General features: G+C 44.1%; 1 protein-coding gene across 5 annotated transcripts in view; it reads left to right on the top strand.

Moving 5' to 3' along the window:
- ACTN1 (actinin alpha 1) overlaps window positions 1-20,370 on the top strand; it is a 129,187-nt gene that overhangs the window by 66,616 nt on the left and 42,201 nt on the right. For all 5 annotated transcript variants that reach the window (XM_007054249.4, XM_037900289.2, XM_037900290.2 and 2 more), the window contains exons 4-6: window positions 14,052-14,138; window positions 14,767-14,854; window positions 16,842-16,920. In XM_007054249.4, coding sequence (XP_007054311.3) covers window positions 14,052-14,138; window positions 14,767-14,854; window positions 16,842-16,920 — 254 coding nt within the window. The remainder of the gene's footprint in view (window positions 1-14,051; window positions 14,139-14,766; window positions 14,855-16,841; window positions 16,921-20,370) is intronic.

Here is a 20,370-nt window from a genome sequence, read left to right as displayed (position 1 = left end):
TGATTTAAGTAATCAGTTGTAATTGTCTTTTGCATTTGTACTTTTGTTATTTTCCTAAAGAGAGCTGATTCTCATTGGTTGGTAACAATTAAAAGGCATTGGTTTGCCACTTAATACAGCCTTTTCACTAAATTTGGTGCTTCTTTTTGCTAATCAGGAAGATACACATTTATTTAAGCAAGTATATAGTTTTACTTATTTAGTCAGATTCTTAATGTTTACATTTTTATTATGTTAAATAAGAAATGGATCATTCATTTTCTACTGGGGGGGGACAATTTTTCTCTATAGTTTTCCCTCATTTTTTTTCATTTTTGTTGCTCTATTGTCTATTCTACTATATGAAGTAATGCTCTCTGGTTTAATTCATAAGGCGAGAAGCCAGACTCCTGGGTACATTGCCAGAGACCCTGCAACAAACCTGTTGCACAGCTGGGAAAGTTATTTAGCCCAAATGTCCACTCTTGTGGATGCTCAGTCTGAGCTGTCAAAAGTTGTTCTTTTTTCCCCCATCCCCCTCAGAAGTGCTGAGCACCAGCAGCTCCCTCAGAAAGATGATATATTAGAAATGGGAAAGGTACAGATAAGGGCAACAAAAATGATGAAGGGTATGGAACAGCTTCCGTACGAGGAGAGATTAAAAAGACTGGGACTGTTCATCTTCGAAAAGAGACGACTAAGGGGAAATATGATAGAGGTCTATAAAATCATGACTGGTGTGGAGAAAGAGAATAAGGAAGTGTTATTTACTCCTTCACATAATACAAAAACCAGGGGTCACCCAATGAAATGAATAGGAAGCAGGTTTAAAACAAACAAGAAAAAATATTTCTCTACACAACACACAGTCAACCTATGGAACTCATTGCCGGGGATGTTGTGAAGGCCAAAACTGTAACTGGATTCAAAAAAGAGAAGTTCATGGAGGATAGATCCATCAGTGGCTATTAGCCAAGATGGTCAGGGATGCAACCCCCTGCTCTAGGCTACATATCCCTAGGCCTCTGACTGACAGATGTTGGGACTGGATTGCAAGGGATGGGTCACTTGATGATTGCCCTGTTCTGTTCATTCCCTCTGGGGCACTGGGCACTGGCCACTGTCAAGACAGATACTGGGCTAGATGGACCATGAGTCTGACTCAGTCTGGCCATTCCGATGTTCTTAGCTCCAAAAATTGGGTCTTAGAGGTCAAAAACTGAGTGGCCAAAAATGGAGGCACCCAAAACAAGAATACATTTTGAAAACTGTGGCTTTAAGTCTGTCTCAGTTTTTAGCAATCTGTAAAAATGGGTATAATGTCAACCTCCTGCACTTCAAGGGAGTTTTTGTTCTTAGGGCACCCTTCTTCCAAGGATTCTGCAGTACATGTTATTAACCAGTGACCCCTTCAGGTCTCAGTTGGGGATGTGTGCTCTGATTACTGCAAAACTAAACAACTTGTCTGCTGATCTGGATGGATTCCAACTCCATGACATGGTTGCAGGGGTGAAAGTAGAAATAGGGACTTACCGGTACGGGGCTGGGTTGGGACCAGCTCTGGCCCCCGGAAGGGGCGGGGCCTTGGGCAGAAGGGGCCGGGATGGGGGGTTCAGAGCCAGCCCAGGCCCACCCTGTACCAATAAGTGCCCTTCCCCTCCCCTGCCAGGGTAGCAGCGGCAGCCGAGGGCTCCAGCAGCAGTTTAAAGAGCCCAGGGCTCGGCCGTCGCTACCGCCCTGGGCCCTTTAAACCGCTGCTGGAGCCCTGGGCTGCCGCTGCTACCCCAGGACTCCGGCAGCAGGGCTCTGGGGGCTATTTAAAGGGCCTGGGGCTCTACTGCCTCTGGCCCTTTAAATAGCTGCCAGAGCCCTGCCACTACTCCAGGGCTCTGGGGGCTATTTAAAGGGCCCAGGACTCCCCTGCTTCCACCGCCCTGGCCCTTTTAAATAGCCCCTGGAGCCCTGGGGTAGCGGCGGCGGGGCTCTGGCGGCTATTTAAAGGGCCTGGGGCAGTGGAAGCAGCAGGAGCCTCGGCCCTTTAAATAGCCCCCGGAGCCCCGCTGCCGCTACTCCAGGGCCCCAGCAGTGGGGCTCTGGCGGCAATTTAAAGGGCCTGGGGCTCCAGCCGCGGCTGGGAGCCCCAGGCCCTTTCAGTTGCCGCCTGGAGAAGCCGGGACATACCGGCTTGCTTTCACCTCTGCATGGTTGTCCCTCCTTACCAGTCCTGTGTTTAGATTCCATCTATATTGCCACTGTTACTGTAGTATTTGAGCATATCCAAAGCATTTATGGATTTATCCTCACATGCCTATGTGAGGTTATCAAGGTTGATTATCCCAATTTACCAGATGAGACTAAATTATTTAGCCATAGTGCCCAGAGAAAGCATGTGATAGAGCCAGGAATTAAACCCAGTACTGGAGCCCAGGATGGACTCCCCCTTGTGGTCTGTCACCAGGCTGCTGTTTTGGACTCAAACCTTGTATCCTATGTGTTTTAAGATTAGTGACTCTGAGCAACATCCAGATGCTGTCTGAGAGTCTGGCCTTTCAGGCACGTCCCTGGAGTACAGACTCCAATACTAGTACCCCTTCTTGGTGTGGACCCAGCAGCCCTAGGCCCCAAGATCAGGGTGGACCCCCCACCCAAGTCTCATTGGTAGATCTCTCATACCCTCTCCAGAACTCCATCAGCAGAGGTGGTGTACTCTACTTTACAGTTTCACCCTTTGGGGACTTTGTGACAGTTAAAACAAGTAACACAGAGACTTTGCAGAGGCGCCTCTAAGCCCACACACTTGGCTCATAGACATGACACAGAGATATACAGATCTATGGAAGAATAAGAAATGCATGCACTCAAGTCCCGCCCTCAGTTTTCTCCCGAGAGTCCTTTGGGTATTAGTGTCCTACAGGGAATCCAGGATCCTTCTGTACCACCGCTTCTCCTCCTGCCAGGTCTTCTCTTCTGGTCTCTCCTTGTTCGTAGGAGTGTCTCCTTTTAATAGCAGATTCTAACACCTTGTCTCCTCCCTGGGGTTTTTCCATTCTCTGATCTGACCTCTGAGCTGCAGCTGCCAGCATCCTCTGTTTGTTACAGTAGTTGTCATTATCAAGTGAAGAGTCTTTGGCCAGTAGTCCCCATTGTTCTGTTAAGGCAAGGTTAATCAATTACTGATGGCCTTTAATGACACTTGAATTCAGGGACAGATGATTTTCCACAGTATGCATCCGACGAAGTGAGCTGTAGCTCACGAAAGCTTATGCTCAAATAAATTGGTTAGTCTCTAAGGTGCCACAAGTACTCCTTTTCTAGATGCTTAGATGTGTCACACTTTCCCCCTCCACCCCCAACACAATGGGGATGATGTAATCTAATGTGACCATCATTAGTGGAAGACATATAAGAAAATCATACAGGAATTCGTAAGTTCATATAGGCAGTTTCCCAAAACTGTCACACCCAGATCTCCTCAATTGCCTTCTCCATTGGTTTGGCCACAATCCATCCTTCCTCTTTAGGTGGGGCATTTCCTTCATCTGTTTATTTCTTTGAAAGATATCTGCATCCTCCTCCCTTTCTGGTTGGCAGCTAGGTAGTTGCATTTGTTCCATTTTGTTTGCTTAACCAATAGGGTGAGGATTACAGCTGGCCGAATTACTGCCCCAACCAATATCTGGCCATTGATGTCATCAAGGGAATGGCCTTGCTTATGATAATCAAAAGAGCTGTTCCTGCTTATACTCTGAAGAAATGTGGTGCAGATAAAACTATCTGGTACAGGACTGTGGAAAGCCTGTGATTGTCAGAGCCTCTCCTCAGGTGAAGCAGGTGCAGAAAACAACAGAGATCAATTCAAAACCAGTGTGGGACTAGCTGGCGTACTAATTTAAATTCTTCTTTGGTCTGTATGTGCCAGTGTCTGAATCTGTGGGGAGGCTGGGACTAAGGTAGCAGGGGGTGCTGAAAGTTAGGACTGAAGATTGGCTGATCTCTATCCAGAAAGCTGGTACGTGTTCTTTAACGACAGCACAAGCTATAACCAAGCCTAAGTGATCACTGCATGAGCATGGAGTTGTATTTTAGCTATGCCACAATAATTTAACTATTTATAGTGGTGAGGGAGCACCACCGTACTTAGGGTTGCATCCTGATATCTGTTTAAAAGTTGACCTAAGGCCTCTAAAATTGACATGCTGAGTTAGATTTCTTTGAATGTTGGTGTGCCTCAGGAGGGTTCAGAATAGGATTAGTGACCCAAATTTGGAATCCTTTGAGCCAGGGATTCTGGAGATTATAAGCCCCTCCCCCAGTAGCTATTTTTAAAAAAAAGTTTCTCAGTATGTGTTTTTGCACAGGGTTAGTAATCCAGATTTGGGGTAATTTGACCAATGGGTTCCTAAATTACAGGCCAGGTGCCCCCACCCCAGGAAAGGTTTCCTTCTGCTACCTTGTACTCTTAAACTGAAAGGCACTAATTACTGGATGAATCACAGACCTCTTGATGGCTGTGAACTCAACCTTCATTTAATATATCTAAGGATAAGTTAATCAGACCCCCACCTAAGATAAAACGAGTTGTAGACGCAGCCTGACATCAGTTACAGTTTTGTGAGTCATGGTGGCAGTTTTGTACTGGGGGAATGTAATCAAAGTGTTTGGGGAAAAAATAGACATATGAAAGATTCCTGGGAGGAGCGGGATATTGGGGGCTGAGAAGTGGGGGAATAGGAGGAGAGGGGTTTGGGGCTGCAATGAGGGGAGGGGGATGGATGGTAGGGAGGTGAGAGAGGTTGGGGGCTCAGGTGAGGAGGGGTATGGCACCTTTAGCTCTGCCAAGGTACTTCATCCCCTGCACCTCTAGCTTTGCCAGTGGATTCCAACCACCCTGCACCCCAACCTTCCTGTGTCACAACACTATTCCATTGTAACATAATTATCCTTCACTCCAGGCCCTGGAGGTGAATGTGGTTACAGAAATGGGAGGTAACTGACATAGAAATGTTTGCAGAGCAGGGAGTGAAGACTTTACGGCTTGCAGTGGGAGGCCGAGGGTATAGTATGGGAGGGGGCTAGGTTGGAGAAGGGGATGCTTTGAATGGGTCAGCCGCATGGTTTGGGAGGTGTTCTGAAGACAGCACAAGGTCCCTGGGTGAATTTTCCAGTTGACCTAGCTCCCTTTGGCGTAGGTCGTTCCTTCGCTGACGTGCGACAGCAGCAGTAGTGCAGCTGCGCCGCTGCGGCATTTTAAGTGTAGACCAGCCCTGTGTTTATGCAGAGTTAGGGTTGCTTGGCGGTCGGTCGCCCCCTTGCAGAACGCTGAGTTGAGTAACACTCAAACTTCTGAAAATCAAGAAAAGCAGAGTTAAGGCATGCTGACTGCACCTGGAGTGTATCCAAATAATTCCCATTGCCAGCTCCAGGGGAACACAGGGACGGTGCTGTGGGCAGCCTTTTCTTTTTTGTACTTTAATAATGTTAGCTGGAATCCTGTGAGTGAGAGTGAGTTGGCTGTAAAAGGAGGTGAAGAGCTTGTACATTTCAGCAGCTGTGGAGTTGGCTGTGTGTGTTGGTTAACAGAGCATGTTAAGGCATTGCTGAAAGAGGGCAGAGTTAAGGTTTATGGGCTGCCTTAACTTTCCTGGTTTTCAGATATTTGAGTTTTGCTGCAACCACCAAGCAACCTAAAAACTACAGTAAAGTAGTTTTTTGCCACTGAATATGTGGTGAGGCTTAGCCCAAACAGCTGCAGTTCATGGAGTAAGAAGGTCTAGGTGCTAAGTGAAATGCATATATATCAGCATTAAAAATGGGCCTCTGCTGTTAATGTCCCTGGTGTGACAGTAACTCTGCCCACTGAAGGGATTATGAGCTTTTCTGGTGCAGGTATTTTAATAGCCTAAATTAAGACTTCAAAAAGTCAACACATCAGCAAACTAGAAAATAAAAACCAATGAGGCAGTCAAAATGCAACTAACACAGCTCAGGAAAACAAACCATAAACTCCTCAAGCAGGTGGGACTGAGCTAGGAAGTTATCCAAGTAGCTTACTACAAAAGGGGGGGAAACTTTGGCCAGGCAAGTGCATTTCTCACCCTAAAACAGTCCTGCCAGTCTCAGAGTAAGGCTGCCATGTGGCATCCAAAGGACCTGATACCCAGGCATGCGCACTCTCTCTCTGTATATCTGTATTAAACAGCAGTTTGTTATTGCCCTTATCTGTGTCTAAACCTATTTATTAAATGAGACAGAATTGTTTCCCACCCCCTTCCAAAAAAGCAAGCCCAGGAAGAAATCCATGGGAAACTGTCAAGCATGGGCAACTGATGAAAATATTCTTTGGAGATGGCTGAGCCCCACACTGATTCCTGGCCTGGCGCTCTAGGTGTGGGAGGGAGCAAGCATTGGAGAAGGAGCCCTCCCCACACTGATTCCTGGCCCCACATGGTGGGGAGGTCCGGGGGGGCAAGAAGGAGTGCAGGCTTGGATATTGAGCCCACCCCACGCTGATTCTCAGGACTGTGCAGATGTGAAGTCCTGGGGGGTGGGAATCGGCAGGGGGGAGGGGGCAGGGGGGCAGTCTTGGTTTTATCAGACACAAAGCCAATGGTAATATTTTCCATGATATTTTTCTTACATTCCAACAAATATTCTCTGGTATTTACAAGCCAAACAAAGCATTGTGTTGGTGCACATGAACCAGAAAATGGAATTGACTTCTTTATAAACAGTAACAGAGCTGGCTGCTTTTCCTTGTCGAAGCTGAATGAAATGCACTGTAAGCAAAAGGAATAACCAGTGAAACCTAACCACAGTTTTTACAACTATCTTCAACTGGTAACCTCAAGCATCACTATTAACCTTTAAAAATGACTTAATTGGAGGCTGTCTGATTGGGGCACTCGCAGTACAAGACAGCTGTAAAAATCTGGGTGAAGGGTGTTGTAGCCAGGGGTGACTTCCAAATATTTCTTTATCTGACACTAAAAATCTCATTCTGCAGAGGTCTTTCTTTGATGTAATAGATTCCACATTGGGTATGATATCAGGATTCAGTCAAGTTCAAGAGGGCCAACTTTAACTCCTCACTACTTGCATTACTGTACTTGCATCTCCAGTGTAGACAGAAAACAATCCATTTCTTAAACATGCGAGGCTTGATTCTTCTTTTGTGTAACCCAGTGTAACTCTAGCTTCAGTGGAATTACTCCTGATTTAAATCAGTGTAAGAGAGATGAAAATCCGGCTCAAGGAATGCAACAATATAAAAGGTGCCATCTGAGGAAGATGTCTGCTTAAATCCTGGACAGCACAGACCTGCAGACAGAAAGCAGAGTAAGGGTTTGTGTCAGTTCATGAGCAGCGGAAAGAGAAAGCAAGGAGACCTCTGCACTTCAACATTTACAAAACAGGTTATCTTTATCTCTACCTCCTGCCCGCCGCAGTTGGGGAACTGGGTGAGCATGTGAAAGGACTGTGTGGCATGCATACCCACATGGCTGATGCCCAATGATCTGTCCTCGGAACTGATCTGTCCCAGTCCATCAGTAGTAGTGTGCCTCCTATAGACCTCTGCTTGAAGGCTGTTTTATATTTTTTATTTGTCCTGTTAAGATTAATAAAACGTGGGAGTGACCTCAGGGCTCATTGCCTTTTACTGTGCCTCATTTTGATCAATGCTGGCATGTTGATGGACACTCGTCAACAGAGTGGTGTCTATTTAACTTCCTAATTGTATCATATCCTATCCTGCCAATTATCCAGACAGCAGCAAACTGCTTTTGCAGTGGCTGTGTTCTAGCGGGTGACTCATATAAATGGCCAGGAGGGAAAATTAATTATTTTGACCCTGCTTCTTACCACTGAGGTTAGGAGAGAAGAAGAGAGCATGGTACCTATGTTATCCAGAGGGTCAGGATTCCTGGATTATGCATATGAAAAGGGTGATGGCATTTCAAACTCCAGATTTCCAGAGCCAGCCAGTCTTATTCCTGAAGAGTGACTATTTGTCAGCCCTTAATTGGCTGCCAAACAAATGGATGGAGGTGCTGTAATTTTTGCGTCTCTTGTTAAGAGTGCATGGTGTAATAATGGGGGTCAAATGGAAGTGCATTTACTGGTGCAAAACATTTCCTGCCATTAGCAGCAATGCCTCATCTGTTTTAGTCTCACATTCAATATGGGTATAGATCAGTTTAAATCACATTAATAACATGCACTTGCGGTTACGGTTTAGAACAGCCGCTTGGTGTTACTAGCGGAAGTGCGCAAATAATTCTTATAGCGCTCACACCTCAGAAAAGCGTTACAAAGCCTAATCAGGCAATTGGTTACACAGGAGGAGGCACTCTCTGATCCGATCATGAGCCCTATAATGTCCCACAGAAACTGCTCTCAAACTGTTCAGTGTTAGCTGGGCTGATGGGGAGCAAACATCCAGAGCCTTTAATTAAACAAGTGTGAGGTTGCTCTGAATGGTTACATTTAACTCCTTTGTCACTTCTGTGGTGTCAAAGATTCTCTCTTTGTAGTGTGGAAGCAGCAACTCCATGCTGCACTGTGAGCTTTGCTCCCTTATGTTAGAAACAGCGATAGTCCAAGGGCTATGAATCCTATAGTGGAATGAACTTGCAGCGTACCTTGGGCACTAGGAACACAGCTGTAGGAGAGAGAACAAGGAGTACTTGTGGCACCTTAGAGACTTAACAAATTTATCTGGGCATAAGCTTTCGTGGGCCAACACCCACTTCATCAGATGCATGCAGTGGAAAATACAGTAGGAAGATATATATATATCTTATACAGAGAACATGGAAAAAATGGGGGTTGCCATACCAACTCTAATGAGACTAATCACTTAAGGTGGGCTATTATCAGCAGGAGAAAAAACTACGTTTGTAGTGATAATCAGGATGGCCCGTTTCAAACAGTTGACAAGAAGGTGTGAGTAACTGTAGGGGAAAAATAAGCATGGGGAGTATAGCAGTAGTGATATGCTACCAACTAGCTGACGGGGATGTTGATGGTGATTGTGAAATGCTCAGGGAGATTAGAAAGGCTATAAAAATGGAAAATCAGCAATAACGGAGAATTTCAACTATCCCCATGTTGATTGGGTACATGTCGCCTCAGGACAGGATGCTGAGATAAAGTTTCTTGACACCACTAATGACTGCTTTTTGGAGCAGCTAGTCCTGGAACCAAGGGCTTTCTTGCCGCTTGGTCATAGTGACTATATTATAATTAAATTAAACATCCTTGGAGGGGGCAGATAACAAAGAAGCCCACCACAGTAGCACTTAACTTCAAAAAGGGGAACTACACAAAAATGAGGAAGCTAGTTAAATGGAAATTAAAAGGAACAGTTACAAGAGTGAAATGCCTCTAAGCTGCTTGGAAATTTTTTTAAAACGCCACAATAGAGGTTCAAATTTAAATGTATATCCCACATTAAAAAGAATAGCAAGAAGACCAAAAATAAGCTGCCATGGTTAAACAACAAAGTAAAAGAAGCAGTTACATGCAAAAAGGCATCCTTTAAAAACTGGAAGTCAAATCCTACTGAGGAAAATAGAAAGGGGCCTAAACTCTGGCAAGTCAAGTGTAATGGTATAATTAGGCAGGTCAAAAAAGAATTTGAAGAGCAACTAACAAAAGACTGAAAAATTTCAAACAGCAAAAAATTGTTTAAGTAAATCAGAAGCAGGAAGCCGGCCAACCAATCAGTGGGGCTGCTGGACAATTGAGGTGCTAAAGAAGCAGTCAAGGACGATAAGGCCATTGCGGAGAAGCTAAATGAATTCTTTGTATTGGTCTTCACTGAGAGGATGTGAGGGCAATTCCCAAACCTGAGCCATTCTTTTTAGATGACAAATCTGAGGAACTGTCCCAAGTGAGGTGTCAGTAGAGGAGGCTTTGGAACAAATTGATAAATTAAACAGTAATAAGTCACCAGGACCAGATGGTATTCACCCAAGAGTTCTGAAGGAACTCAAATGTGAAATTGCAGAACTAATAACTGTGGTATGTAACCTATCACTTAAATAAGCTTCTTTACTAGATGACTGGAGGATAGTTAATGTGATGCCAGAGGTGATCCTGACAATTACAGGCCAATAAGCCTAACTGTAGTAAAGAACAGAATTATCAGATACATAAATGAACATAATTTGCTGGGGGAAGAGTCAACACAGCTTTTGTAAAGGGAACTCATGCCTCACCAACCTATTAAAATTCTTTTTAGTGGGTCAACAAACATGGGGACAAGGGAGTATTGTGTACTTAGACTTTCAGAAAGCCTTTGACAAGGTCCCTCACCAGAGGCTCTTAAGCAAAGTAAGCAGTCATGGCATAAGAGGGAAGGTTCTCTCATGGATCTGTAACTGGATAAAGGACAGGAAACAAAGGGTAGGAATCAATGGTCAGTTTTCAGAATGGAGAGACGTAAATAGTCACCTCAAATCCAAAGAGTTACAAAGGGATCTAACAAAACTGAGTGACTGGGCACCCAAATACCAGATGAAATTCAGTGCTGATAATTGCAAAGTAATGCACATTTGAAAACATAATCCCAACTGTACCTACAAAATGGTGGAGTCTAATTTAGCTGTTACCACTCAAGAAAAAGATCTTGGAGTCATTGTGGATAGTTCTCTGAAAACATCTCAATGTGCAATGGCAGTCAAAAAAGCTAACAGAATATTAGGAGCCATTAGGAAAGGGATAGATAATAAGACAGAAAATATCATAATGCCTCTATATAAATCCATGATAAGCCCACACCTGGAATACTGCATGCAGTTCTGGTCACCCCATCTCAAAAAAGATGTATTAGAAATGGAGAAACTGAAGGACAATGAAAATGAAAAAGGGTATAGAACAACTTCCATGTGAAGAGAGAGTAAAAAGACTGGGACTATTCGTCTTGGAAAAGAGATGACGGGGGTGGGAGGGGGGGTAATGATAGAGGTCTATAACATCCTGAATGGTGTGGAGAAGTGAATAAGGCAGTGTTATTTACTCCTTCATATAACACAAGAACCAGGGGTCACCCAATAAAATTAATACAAACAAAAGGAAATAATTCTTCACGCAACGGACAGTCTGTCTGCAGAATTTATTGCCAGGGGATGTTGTGAAGGCCAAAAGTATAACTGGGTTCAAAATAGAATTAGATAAGTTCATGGAGGATAGGTCCATCAACGGCTATTAGACAGGATGGTCAGGGATGCTATCCCCATGTTCCGGGTGTTCCTAGGCCTCTGACTGCCAGATGCTGGGACTGAATGACGGGATGGATTACTTGATGACTGCCTTTTTCTGTTCATGCCCTTTGAAGCGTTTGCCATTGGCCACTGTCAGAAGACAGGATACTGGGCTAGTAGGACCATTGATCTGTCCCAGTATGGCCATTCTTATGTTCCGCCTCTCTCTTCCCCCCGCCCCCCCCCCCCCCCCAAAAAAAAAACCCAAACCCAACCCCAACCAACCAACTAAAACAATCCTGCAGGAATTTAATTTGCAAGGAAATCTAGCAATGAGCAAACTTGCTTGTGGAAACTGGTCAGGAGTGTGAATACAACACATGGTCATGCTCTTTTGTGCTATAACAAAGTTCTATGCATATTTTTCCTGGGCAGTGAGAGTCTACTACTAGAAAGATTCCATCCTAGATCGGCACCATAGTCCATTAATGTATTGTGAGTGGGGAGATGTGTGGGGAAGAGGGGTGGAGGGGAATGTGACAGCATATCTGTTTTAGGATTTGTCGAAAATTGGGAAATCTCTATCAGTACAAACCCTTATTGTAGACCTGCTTCTCCATTGCAAAATAGGGATTGCATCAATGAGGTTTACCCTTGTAAAGTACAAGGGATTGTCATAACAGCAGAATTGCCAATCTCATGCATTCAAAAATCACAAGATTGGTTTGAAATCATGAGCCTTCCAAAATAATAGATTTGGGGTTCTTTTTATTTGCCTTCTGGTTTTGGAACCTTTAGAGATCATGCTTTCCAACTTTTATCTGCAACCGCATGGGCTTACTTTTTTTTTTTTTTTTTCTTTAAAATGAAAGCCAAGATTCCCATGCAATCCCATGACTCCAGTAGCTGGCTACGAGAGAAAAGCCAAGTATTGTGGGTCTCACAATAAAATCAGGAGAGTTAGCAGCTGCAACCAATGCAAGCCTTGCTTGCACCAGTGTGAGACAGCTACACAAGGGGTATGCACGGGGCAAAAACGAACTCTGCCAGCTCTTTTGTTAGGCTTAGGCCCAAAACAATAGGTTTATCCAACCCTTTTCTTTAGACGTCTTAAATTAGAAAAAACAACGAGGAGCCCTTGTCGTACCTTAGAAACTAACAAATGTATTTGGGCATAAGCTTTCGTGGGCAGATGAAGTGGGTTCTAGCCCAAATACATTTATTAGTCTCTAAGGTACCATAAGGACTCCTCATTGTTTTTGCTGATACAGACTAACACGGCTACCACTCTGAAACCTTAAATTAGAAAGACATTTCTAGTCATTTTAAAGTTGATTGTGTCTCAAACATTTCCCATGCAATGCAGGAAATAGCAGTAGAACAAAAAGGAGAAACTGACTAGTTTAGTTTCACTGTCCAAAAATAGTTGGTGGCATACATTATATGTGATTCTTTCAGTTTTGTAATCTCTAGTGCTAGTGCCAGAGGCTAGGTATCCTAAAGTGGCTTTTTAAAAACGTTGACAATGTTTTCCTCTTAAATGGTGTGGAATCTTTTACCTGTCAAGGGTCAGAGCATTAGAAACAGCTATGTGGTACGTCATTTGTATTACTTGGCACTAATCCACAAGCAATTGCAAACCCTTTCTGAACCAGCTGCTACTCTCCAGAACTTTATCCCAAATTCTAAATGGATTATGTCTCATGCATGCATGGGGTCTGTTTCTAAAGCCCATGAGTTGTTGATCACTTGCCCATTTGCATTGCAGAAGGGTCCAGTGAGCAGTAACATACAATCTGCTTCACATCTTAAGTTAATATTCTGCTTGAGTGGAGTATAACATGTGCCGTTTGCTGCATCTGCAGCCAAGATGTATGCACTTTGATGGTGACATGCCGTTGATGCTTTTTGGCAATTATATATCTGAAAGTAGCCCTACATGGATGCAGTCTGAAGACCTGCACTCACCCAGGAACTAGCCATGTTTCATTTATAATCTTGGTGGGTATTTGTCCACACCACAACACTAGCTCTTAGGGTTTAGTTACACAGTAAAGATTCACCACATACACTGGTATAATTATACTGGTATTTTAAACCGCTGTAGTTGTATCAGGTGTATAACTCCTCTGCGTGGACACTCTCTTGTTCTGGGATATGAGTAACTTTTAAGATAAACTTTTTCAGTTTAGGTTAAACAGATTCTAAAGGCTTGTTTACTTTACAGAGCCCTGGCCAGTATAGCTATGCTAGCAAACCCCCTTAGTGGAGATGTAATGTATATGTTGGCCAAAAGAGTAGTTCTGCTAGCTTAGCTAAACCAGCTCCTCAAATGACATTAGCTGTGCTGACAGAGGCACTTCCCTGTCGACATAGTTGAATTTACGCTGTGGCTTTTGCTGGCATAGCTATGTCAGCAAGGGGGATTTTTGGACCAGACTCCTAGTCACCATTGTTGTGCTGGCAAAACTTTGTAGCATAGACCAAGCTCTATATGACATAAGCGAAACCAGAAAAAGGCATTCTTATACTGAAATAAGAGTGTCCACTTGGGAAGTTACACCAGAGCTATAGTGGTTTGAATGCACTCCTTACCAGATACCAATATAACTTTCTCATGTAGATAAGCTGTTGTATTGTCAGCCTCTACTTAAAAGCTCCGTAGTAGGATTGAGATATATCAATGGAGTTTGTGGAGAGCCTGCCAGGCTGTATAAATTTAACTTGGGAACCTTACCCTGCTGGAAACATTCATCAGATGGAAGTCCAGCTCTTAGATCTGTAAAAGATAAAGCTCCCTGTGTTTCCTTGGTCAGGCTTCCACTGGGTTTGCACACATGACATAATGATTTTGTTTTTTTCCTGCAGAAATTGTGGATGGAAATGTTAAAATGACACTTGGAATGATCTGGACCATCATCCTTCGCTTTGCCATTCAGGATATCTCTGTGGAAGGTAAATCTCAGAGCCTCCATCTGCTGTTCAAGAATGAGTGAATGTGGCTTTGGTTGGGGAACAAATAGCTGTGTGCCTTGCCGCAAAGGAGATCCAGTTTCAGGGGTAACTGAATCAGCAGAAGACATACCCTGGATGACACAATGGGGCCCTGAGATCCAACCTGCCCTGAACTCTGACCATCCTTGCTGGCCAGTTCATGGCTTGATATGGGTATCCTGGGAGGAGTCTTCGTATCCTGCTTCTTGGAGTGTATTTCAGAGGAGTCGGGAAGGAAAGGGGAAAGGTTAAACCTGGCAATGTGCAGTGGATCTTGGACTCTAGGACATTTCCTGCTGGCTGATCTATGGTATTGCATGGAAATATCGACCCGTGCTAGGCAGCTAGCTCCAAAATGCCAGGTAGACCTACCCTGAGAGAAATAATGGTAAGAAATCAGAAACCTGCATAAGAGATTCATCCCTAGAAGAAGGAAGTTAAATGAGAAACAGAGGTATGCCGCACTGCTGGTTCGAACAAAGACACTGGGTCAGAATGAATTGGAAACACTGTTCTACAGCCTATGCAAGGGATCAGAAAATTCCAGGAAAAAATCAGTTAATCTGTGTCTCTTTTGCTTTCTCTCTAGAGACATCTGCTAAGGAAGGGCTTTTGTTATGGTGTCAGAGGAAGACAGCTCCCTACAAAAATGTGAACATCCAGAATTTCCATATCAGGTAAAGTTGGTTGTTTTGGTTTTTTTTAATAGTATTTGGCTTTCTGATCCTCGTATGTTCATAGGGCTTTTGACACTATTCAGCATCTGGCGTAACTAACCTCTCAAAGAAGTTCTGAGACTAGTTGTTGTTCTGATATTCTGTAGGAGAAAAGTAGCACCTACTGATTTGCCCAGTGTTCCACAGCAAATCAGTGGCAAACCCCACAACAGGACCCAGTTTCCCTGCCTCCCAGTCCCTTTCTCTGACTACAAATGCTGCCTTTGTCAAATACTTTGGAGCATTAAGCCCACTGACGACGCTATCGGTGTTTGTAGGCTGCTTATGAAATAGTACTTCCCGAGTGAAGCTACAAACATTTTTGGGAGAAATTTCCTAAGGTCAGGTCTATATTAGAAACTTGTATCTGTATAGTAATGTTGATTAGGGAGGTGATTTTTTTGGTTTGTTTTTTTGTTTATTTTTTAAACAATATTTCTGTACAGGCAAAAGCACTCACGTAGACGAAGTTATACTGGTATAAGAGTGATTTTGCCGTTACAGCACACTTTGCTTGGAGAGCCTGTTTAAGCTATACCTGCAAAAGCACTTTTTTGCCTGTCCCAGTAGAACTACCTCAGCAAACCTTTTCTAGTGTAGACGGGGTCTAAGTTTGGGATCTGTTAAGCTATGCAAGTATCACCATGGGAGGACCCTGCTAGTGGGGGTGATGGTATAAAGTTACGTTAAACAAATCCTTACAAAAAGCATAACGGTGCGGAATGATCCTGTCATAGTTGGATGGGAGAGGAGGACAAATTGACGAGGATTGCCAGTTTTGTTTGTTTTTGTTTTTTTCCTTTTCCTCCACCTTTTGAGTTCTACTAAATAAAAGCCCATCCCTCTCTACGGGCAAAATATAGGTAATCTTTTGTATTAATCTGACATTACACCGATCAGGGTAGATTGATTTTAAATCATCAAGTGTGAAGCCTTCATTTAAATAATCAATATTAATTAACTTTTCCATTTGTACTTCAGTTTCTTTTTTTAAAGAAAGATGAATTCTCATTGGTTGATATAACCATTAAAATGTGTTTGATTTACAACTAAAACAGAGCCTTCACACTAGATTGGGTATATCTTTTTGCTATGTAGTAGGGTACACTATTGGTACACATTTATTTAAGCAATTATACAGAGTAAATATTTTCAGATTCATATTAATTGTATGTTTTTAGCATGTTAGAAAATGGTGAATGATGGGTGGAGTCATAAGAATATACAAAATTTTGAGAACTGAGCCAATCAGAGCTCAGGAAGGGAAAAGCTGTAAAATAGGAGTATGAGACCACCCAGATGGGCTCAGTGGGTGATCCCAAGGAGGTAGATCAGGGGCGGGCAAACTTTGTATTAAATTGAGATTTCATTTTAAATGGGTTTATTTTTTAAGACTTTTTTTATAATTTAAATAATAGAATAAAAAATCCATTTTTATCCACCCTGATATTGGTCTATTTTTTGTCCTCCCTTCTCCCACCAGCTTTGGATTCTATGCTGAGGACCAGGGTGGGAGGGGAGAGATGAGGGAGGGCAAATATAGTGCTGATCATAGCCAATAGCAATTGCTCCTCCTCATTCTTGATCTATCCTCTCCTAGAAGATCTTTGGTTTGCATATGAAGACTTTTTTCATCCCTAAGCTCTGTTTCTGCCCTTGAGTGCCTGAGCACTCTGTTTAACAATGAAAGTTCTGTGGTGAGTGAAAATTGGCATTAGGGAGGCGGCTGCACTAAGAACCTGGTCCTACACCAAGTCAGTGAGAGCAGGGTGGGGGGTCTAAAGCAGAGGAGATCCTTGTCCACAGTTGAGTACTTACAGAAGTTGCTATAAGCTAACGAGCCCAGGGGTAAAGATCCCAGAGTCTTGTCCCCATCTGTCATGCCCCCTCTCCATGTGTCTTCCTGACTGAACACTGTTAATTGTGCTCTCTTCCATCTCTTTTGCAGCTGGAAGGATGGCCTTGGCTTCTGTGCTTTGATTCACAGACATCGCCCAGAGCTCATCGACTATGGGAAGCTGCGAAAGGTACTAGCTTAATTTGATTTAAGTTAAGGAGCAGAGACCCTGGGTTTGTTGAAATTAAGAGGGACTTGAGCTAGCTTGACAAACCAGGAGGAAAACTTAAACTTGCCACTGAAGCTGAAAATATCTTGCCTAGGGGAGGAAAGAGGGGAGAGATCAATAAATTCAGCCTGATTGAAAAAAGCTTTATGAATTGCCTACTGCCATTCCCTGTTTTCACAATGATTTATTGGCAGATAAGAGGAGGGTGTGGTCTGTAGGAAGTATGGATCACATGTGCCGAGGTCCAATGTGGCAAAATCTGTTAACTCAGTGATGCCAATTCTTTTATGCTAACCTTGTGTGCAAATTACATGAACTAGCCAGTCAAGTCAATGTTAGGTCTGGAGCAAAAAGGATGGGGCAGGTTACCTGGCTATGAGGTTCCTTTTCACAGAACTAGAGTGAGACAGGCATATGTGCATTCTTTGCCATCACTTGAAATCTTGTAATGCGCTGCCTCCCTAGTGTGGTTAGTCATCTCTGCTGTAGTGTTGGGCTCTTCCTAGCACTTGGATTGGCGCATTAAGCAATTGAAAAGTGTTTATAGGAAAGTTTGATTTTACTTTGAAAAACAATTCTATTAAAATAGGATCTTCCTGCTCAAAAGATCAGCTCCCTGGTGTATTTGAGGCAGATCGGATGACTTGGTGATGAAAGAGTGTTTATTGCTTTGTATACCTGTTAGCTCTCCTGAGCCAGCACAGTATGAAAGCATGAGCTGGATTCTATTCCTACTTCTGCATTGTCAACAGAACAGTGTACTAAGTTCCAGGTATTTACGCCTGTGCCTACTCGTTGAAGGAAATGAGACCGCACAAGTGTCACTGAGGGCAAGAATTTGTGATACTTGGGAAACTGAGCATGTTAAATATAGAAATCATTGGGATCATAAGCATAGAACCCCATCGTTAATGGATCTCAGTTCTTGCAATGGTGGGGGCAAGTGGATGGGACCAGTATGCAAATAAGTAGAGTGCAAAAGAGTTAATTAAATCAGCTCTCTGTGTGAGATGCTAACTGCACAATGCCTAATACTCTATACAATCAATAACTTCCGAGGTGTTCACTGTCTTGCAGAGCAGTCAATTTTATTTTCTATTGGTTTTAGCGTCTTGGGATCAGCACTTGATGAATAAACAGTGGAGGTGGACCCCATCTGTTTATACAAACAGCAGCAACAAAAGAAAACAGGTTAAAGTCAACCACATTTTCATTTTTTTTTTCCTGTTGGAAAAATAAGGCAGCTAAACAAGGGGTCTTTGAAAATGAAAAATCTAGCAGGGAAACCACAGAGTTCCCCTACTAGAAACAAAAGCCAAAGCCAAATCACCCTGCTGTGAGGAAAGGGAAAGGAAGTTTAGCTGCTCACGTAGCCTGACAGCTTTTCAGAATGAAAATGAGTGGTTGTCCTGTCCAGATGGAGGGCAAGAATTTGGTCTGAGGAGGGATTGACAACCCCTGCTCTTCCCTTGTCTCCTGCCCTTCTTGAAGAAGGTTAAAGAGAAACCTTCTAATGAGAGAAACTCATCAGACCTTTTCTACTGCTTCGTGTCCTCTTTCTCATGGTTGTTTTCCCTTCCCTGTGCACTTTTCTCACCACTGTTGTTCCTCTGCCTCTTCCCCTTGCTCGTTTTGGCTTTGCCTAGACTAGAATTTAAAGGTGTCTTGTTAGCATGTTTATCTACAGAAACGGGGTTGGCCGAGGGACACTGTCTTTAACACACGCTAAACTGGTTGAGCTAAAGCCTAGGAAGAGTGTAGCAGGTAGCCTAGCTCTAACTCTACCAGTTTAGCTCATGTTGAAGACTGCAGGGGGCCTTCTCCACGTTACACTTTTACAACATGTCATCTAGGACAGTGGTCTCCAAACTGGGGTGCGCAAGATGATCCCGGGGGTGCGCGGCAGCAGAAGCGCCGCCGGACAGCACTCTGCTGTTTTTATTCTTTGGCGGCAGCTCTGCCCGTCCACGGTTGGTGTTCGTAGGGTGACCAGACGTCCCGATAAAAATTTGTAGTTCTTTGTCCTGCATCCCGACCGATGCACAGTTTGTCCCGATATTGTGGCTTTGGCCGCTCTGGCGGGGTGGTTTTTTTTTTTTTTTTTTTTTTTTTGCTTCCCCCAGGTCTTCTGGTCGTCTTCTGCCGGTGGCGCATCTGCAGCAGGTCTTCCGGTCTTCACCCTGGGGGTGCGCGAGCCAAAAAGTTTGGAGACCACTGATCTAGGATGTTGCTAACATGGCTCTTTTTAAATCCTAGTCTCGGCAAAGCCATTTCTCCCTCCTCAGATCCTTGCCTTTTGTCTCTTCAGTTCAGCTCACTTAATTTTCTCCACCTGCCCCCTGGAGACTGCTGTTTCCTACCAGAGTTTGGAGCCTTTCCCCTGGTTCTGCTTCATTCCTGCTAGAGCAGGGTGGCCAACCTGAGCCTGAGAAGGAGCCAGAATTTACCAACATACATTGCCAAAGAGCCACAGTAATACGTCAGCAGCCCCCCCATCAGCTTCACCCCCCCCCCCATTTCCTAGTGCCTCCTACCCACCAGCAGCCCCACTGATCAGCACCTCCCCCTCCTTCCCCTCACCTCCCAATCAGCTGGTTCGTGGTGTGCAGGAGGCTCTGGGGAGAGAGGGAGGAGCGAGGGCACGGCAGGCTCAGGGGAGGGGGCTGGAAGGGGTGGCGTGGGGACAGGGCCTGTGGCAGAGCCAGGGCTTGAGCATTGAGCCCTCACAGCACACTGGAAAGTTGGCGCCTGTAGCTCCAGCCCCGGAGTCGGTGCCTATACAAGGAGCCGCATATTAACTTCTGAAGAGCCGCATGTGGCTCCGGAGCCGCAGGTTGGCCATCCCTGTGCTAGAGCTTTTGGATCAGTGAGGAGGAGGAGAGCAGCTGGGTAGCAGAGTAAAAGACACAGTTTATCTTTGTAGATAAAATGAGGGGAATTGGGCATGTTCTGGACAGATACAGCTGAAGGGAGACACAATTGTCCACATAAAGGAATCTTTGAGATAAGATGGGGATTGTGCTCTTTCAGTGAAGCTCAGACTAGTATTATAATGGGTTTAAGAGGCAGCAGGAAAAACTGACATCTCTTCAATGAAATGTTCACACCTGATGTCCTATTGAGCTGCATCATAAAAGCTGCAAAAGGGCTCAGCAGTTCTGGAACACATCTGAGCCTTAATAGGCTTGGATGGCAGCAACTACTTGATATTGCAGCTACTTGTTTTGGACAAGTGATTGCTCTTCAGGGCTCTGGTTAATGGTAAGGAAGATGTTGAGGTGAATTCTCTTGGCATGCTGACAGGGGGCAGTTTGTCAGGAGTTGGGTTTTCCCTTCCCCCATCTCTCCCCTATCTTTAGCCCAATTGCAAACCATGTTTCTGATCTCTTCATTCAGCATGAAGATTGAATG

This window comes from Chelonia mydas, chromosome 6 (assembly GCF_015237465.2).
Source record: "Chelonia mydas isolate rCheMyd1 chromosome 6, rCheMyd1.pri.v2, whole genome shotgun sequence".
In the NCBI taxonomy this organism is placed as follows: domain Eukaryota; kingdom Metazoa; phylum Chordata; order Testudines; family Cheloniidae; genus Chelonia; species Chelonia mydas.
Note: the sequence above shows the minus strand (reverse complement) of the source record. Positions and strands in the feature narration are given on the sequence as shown.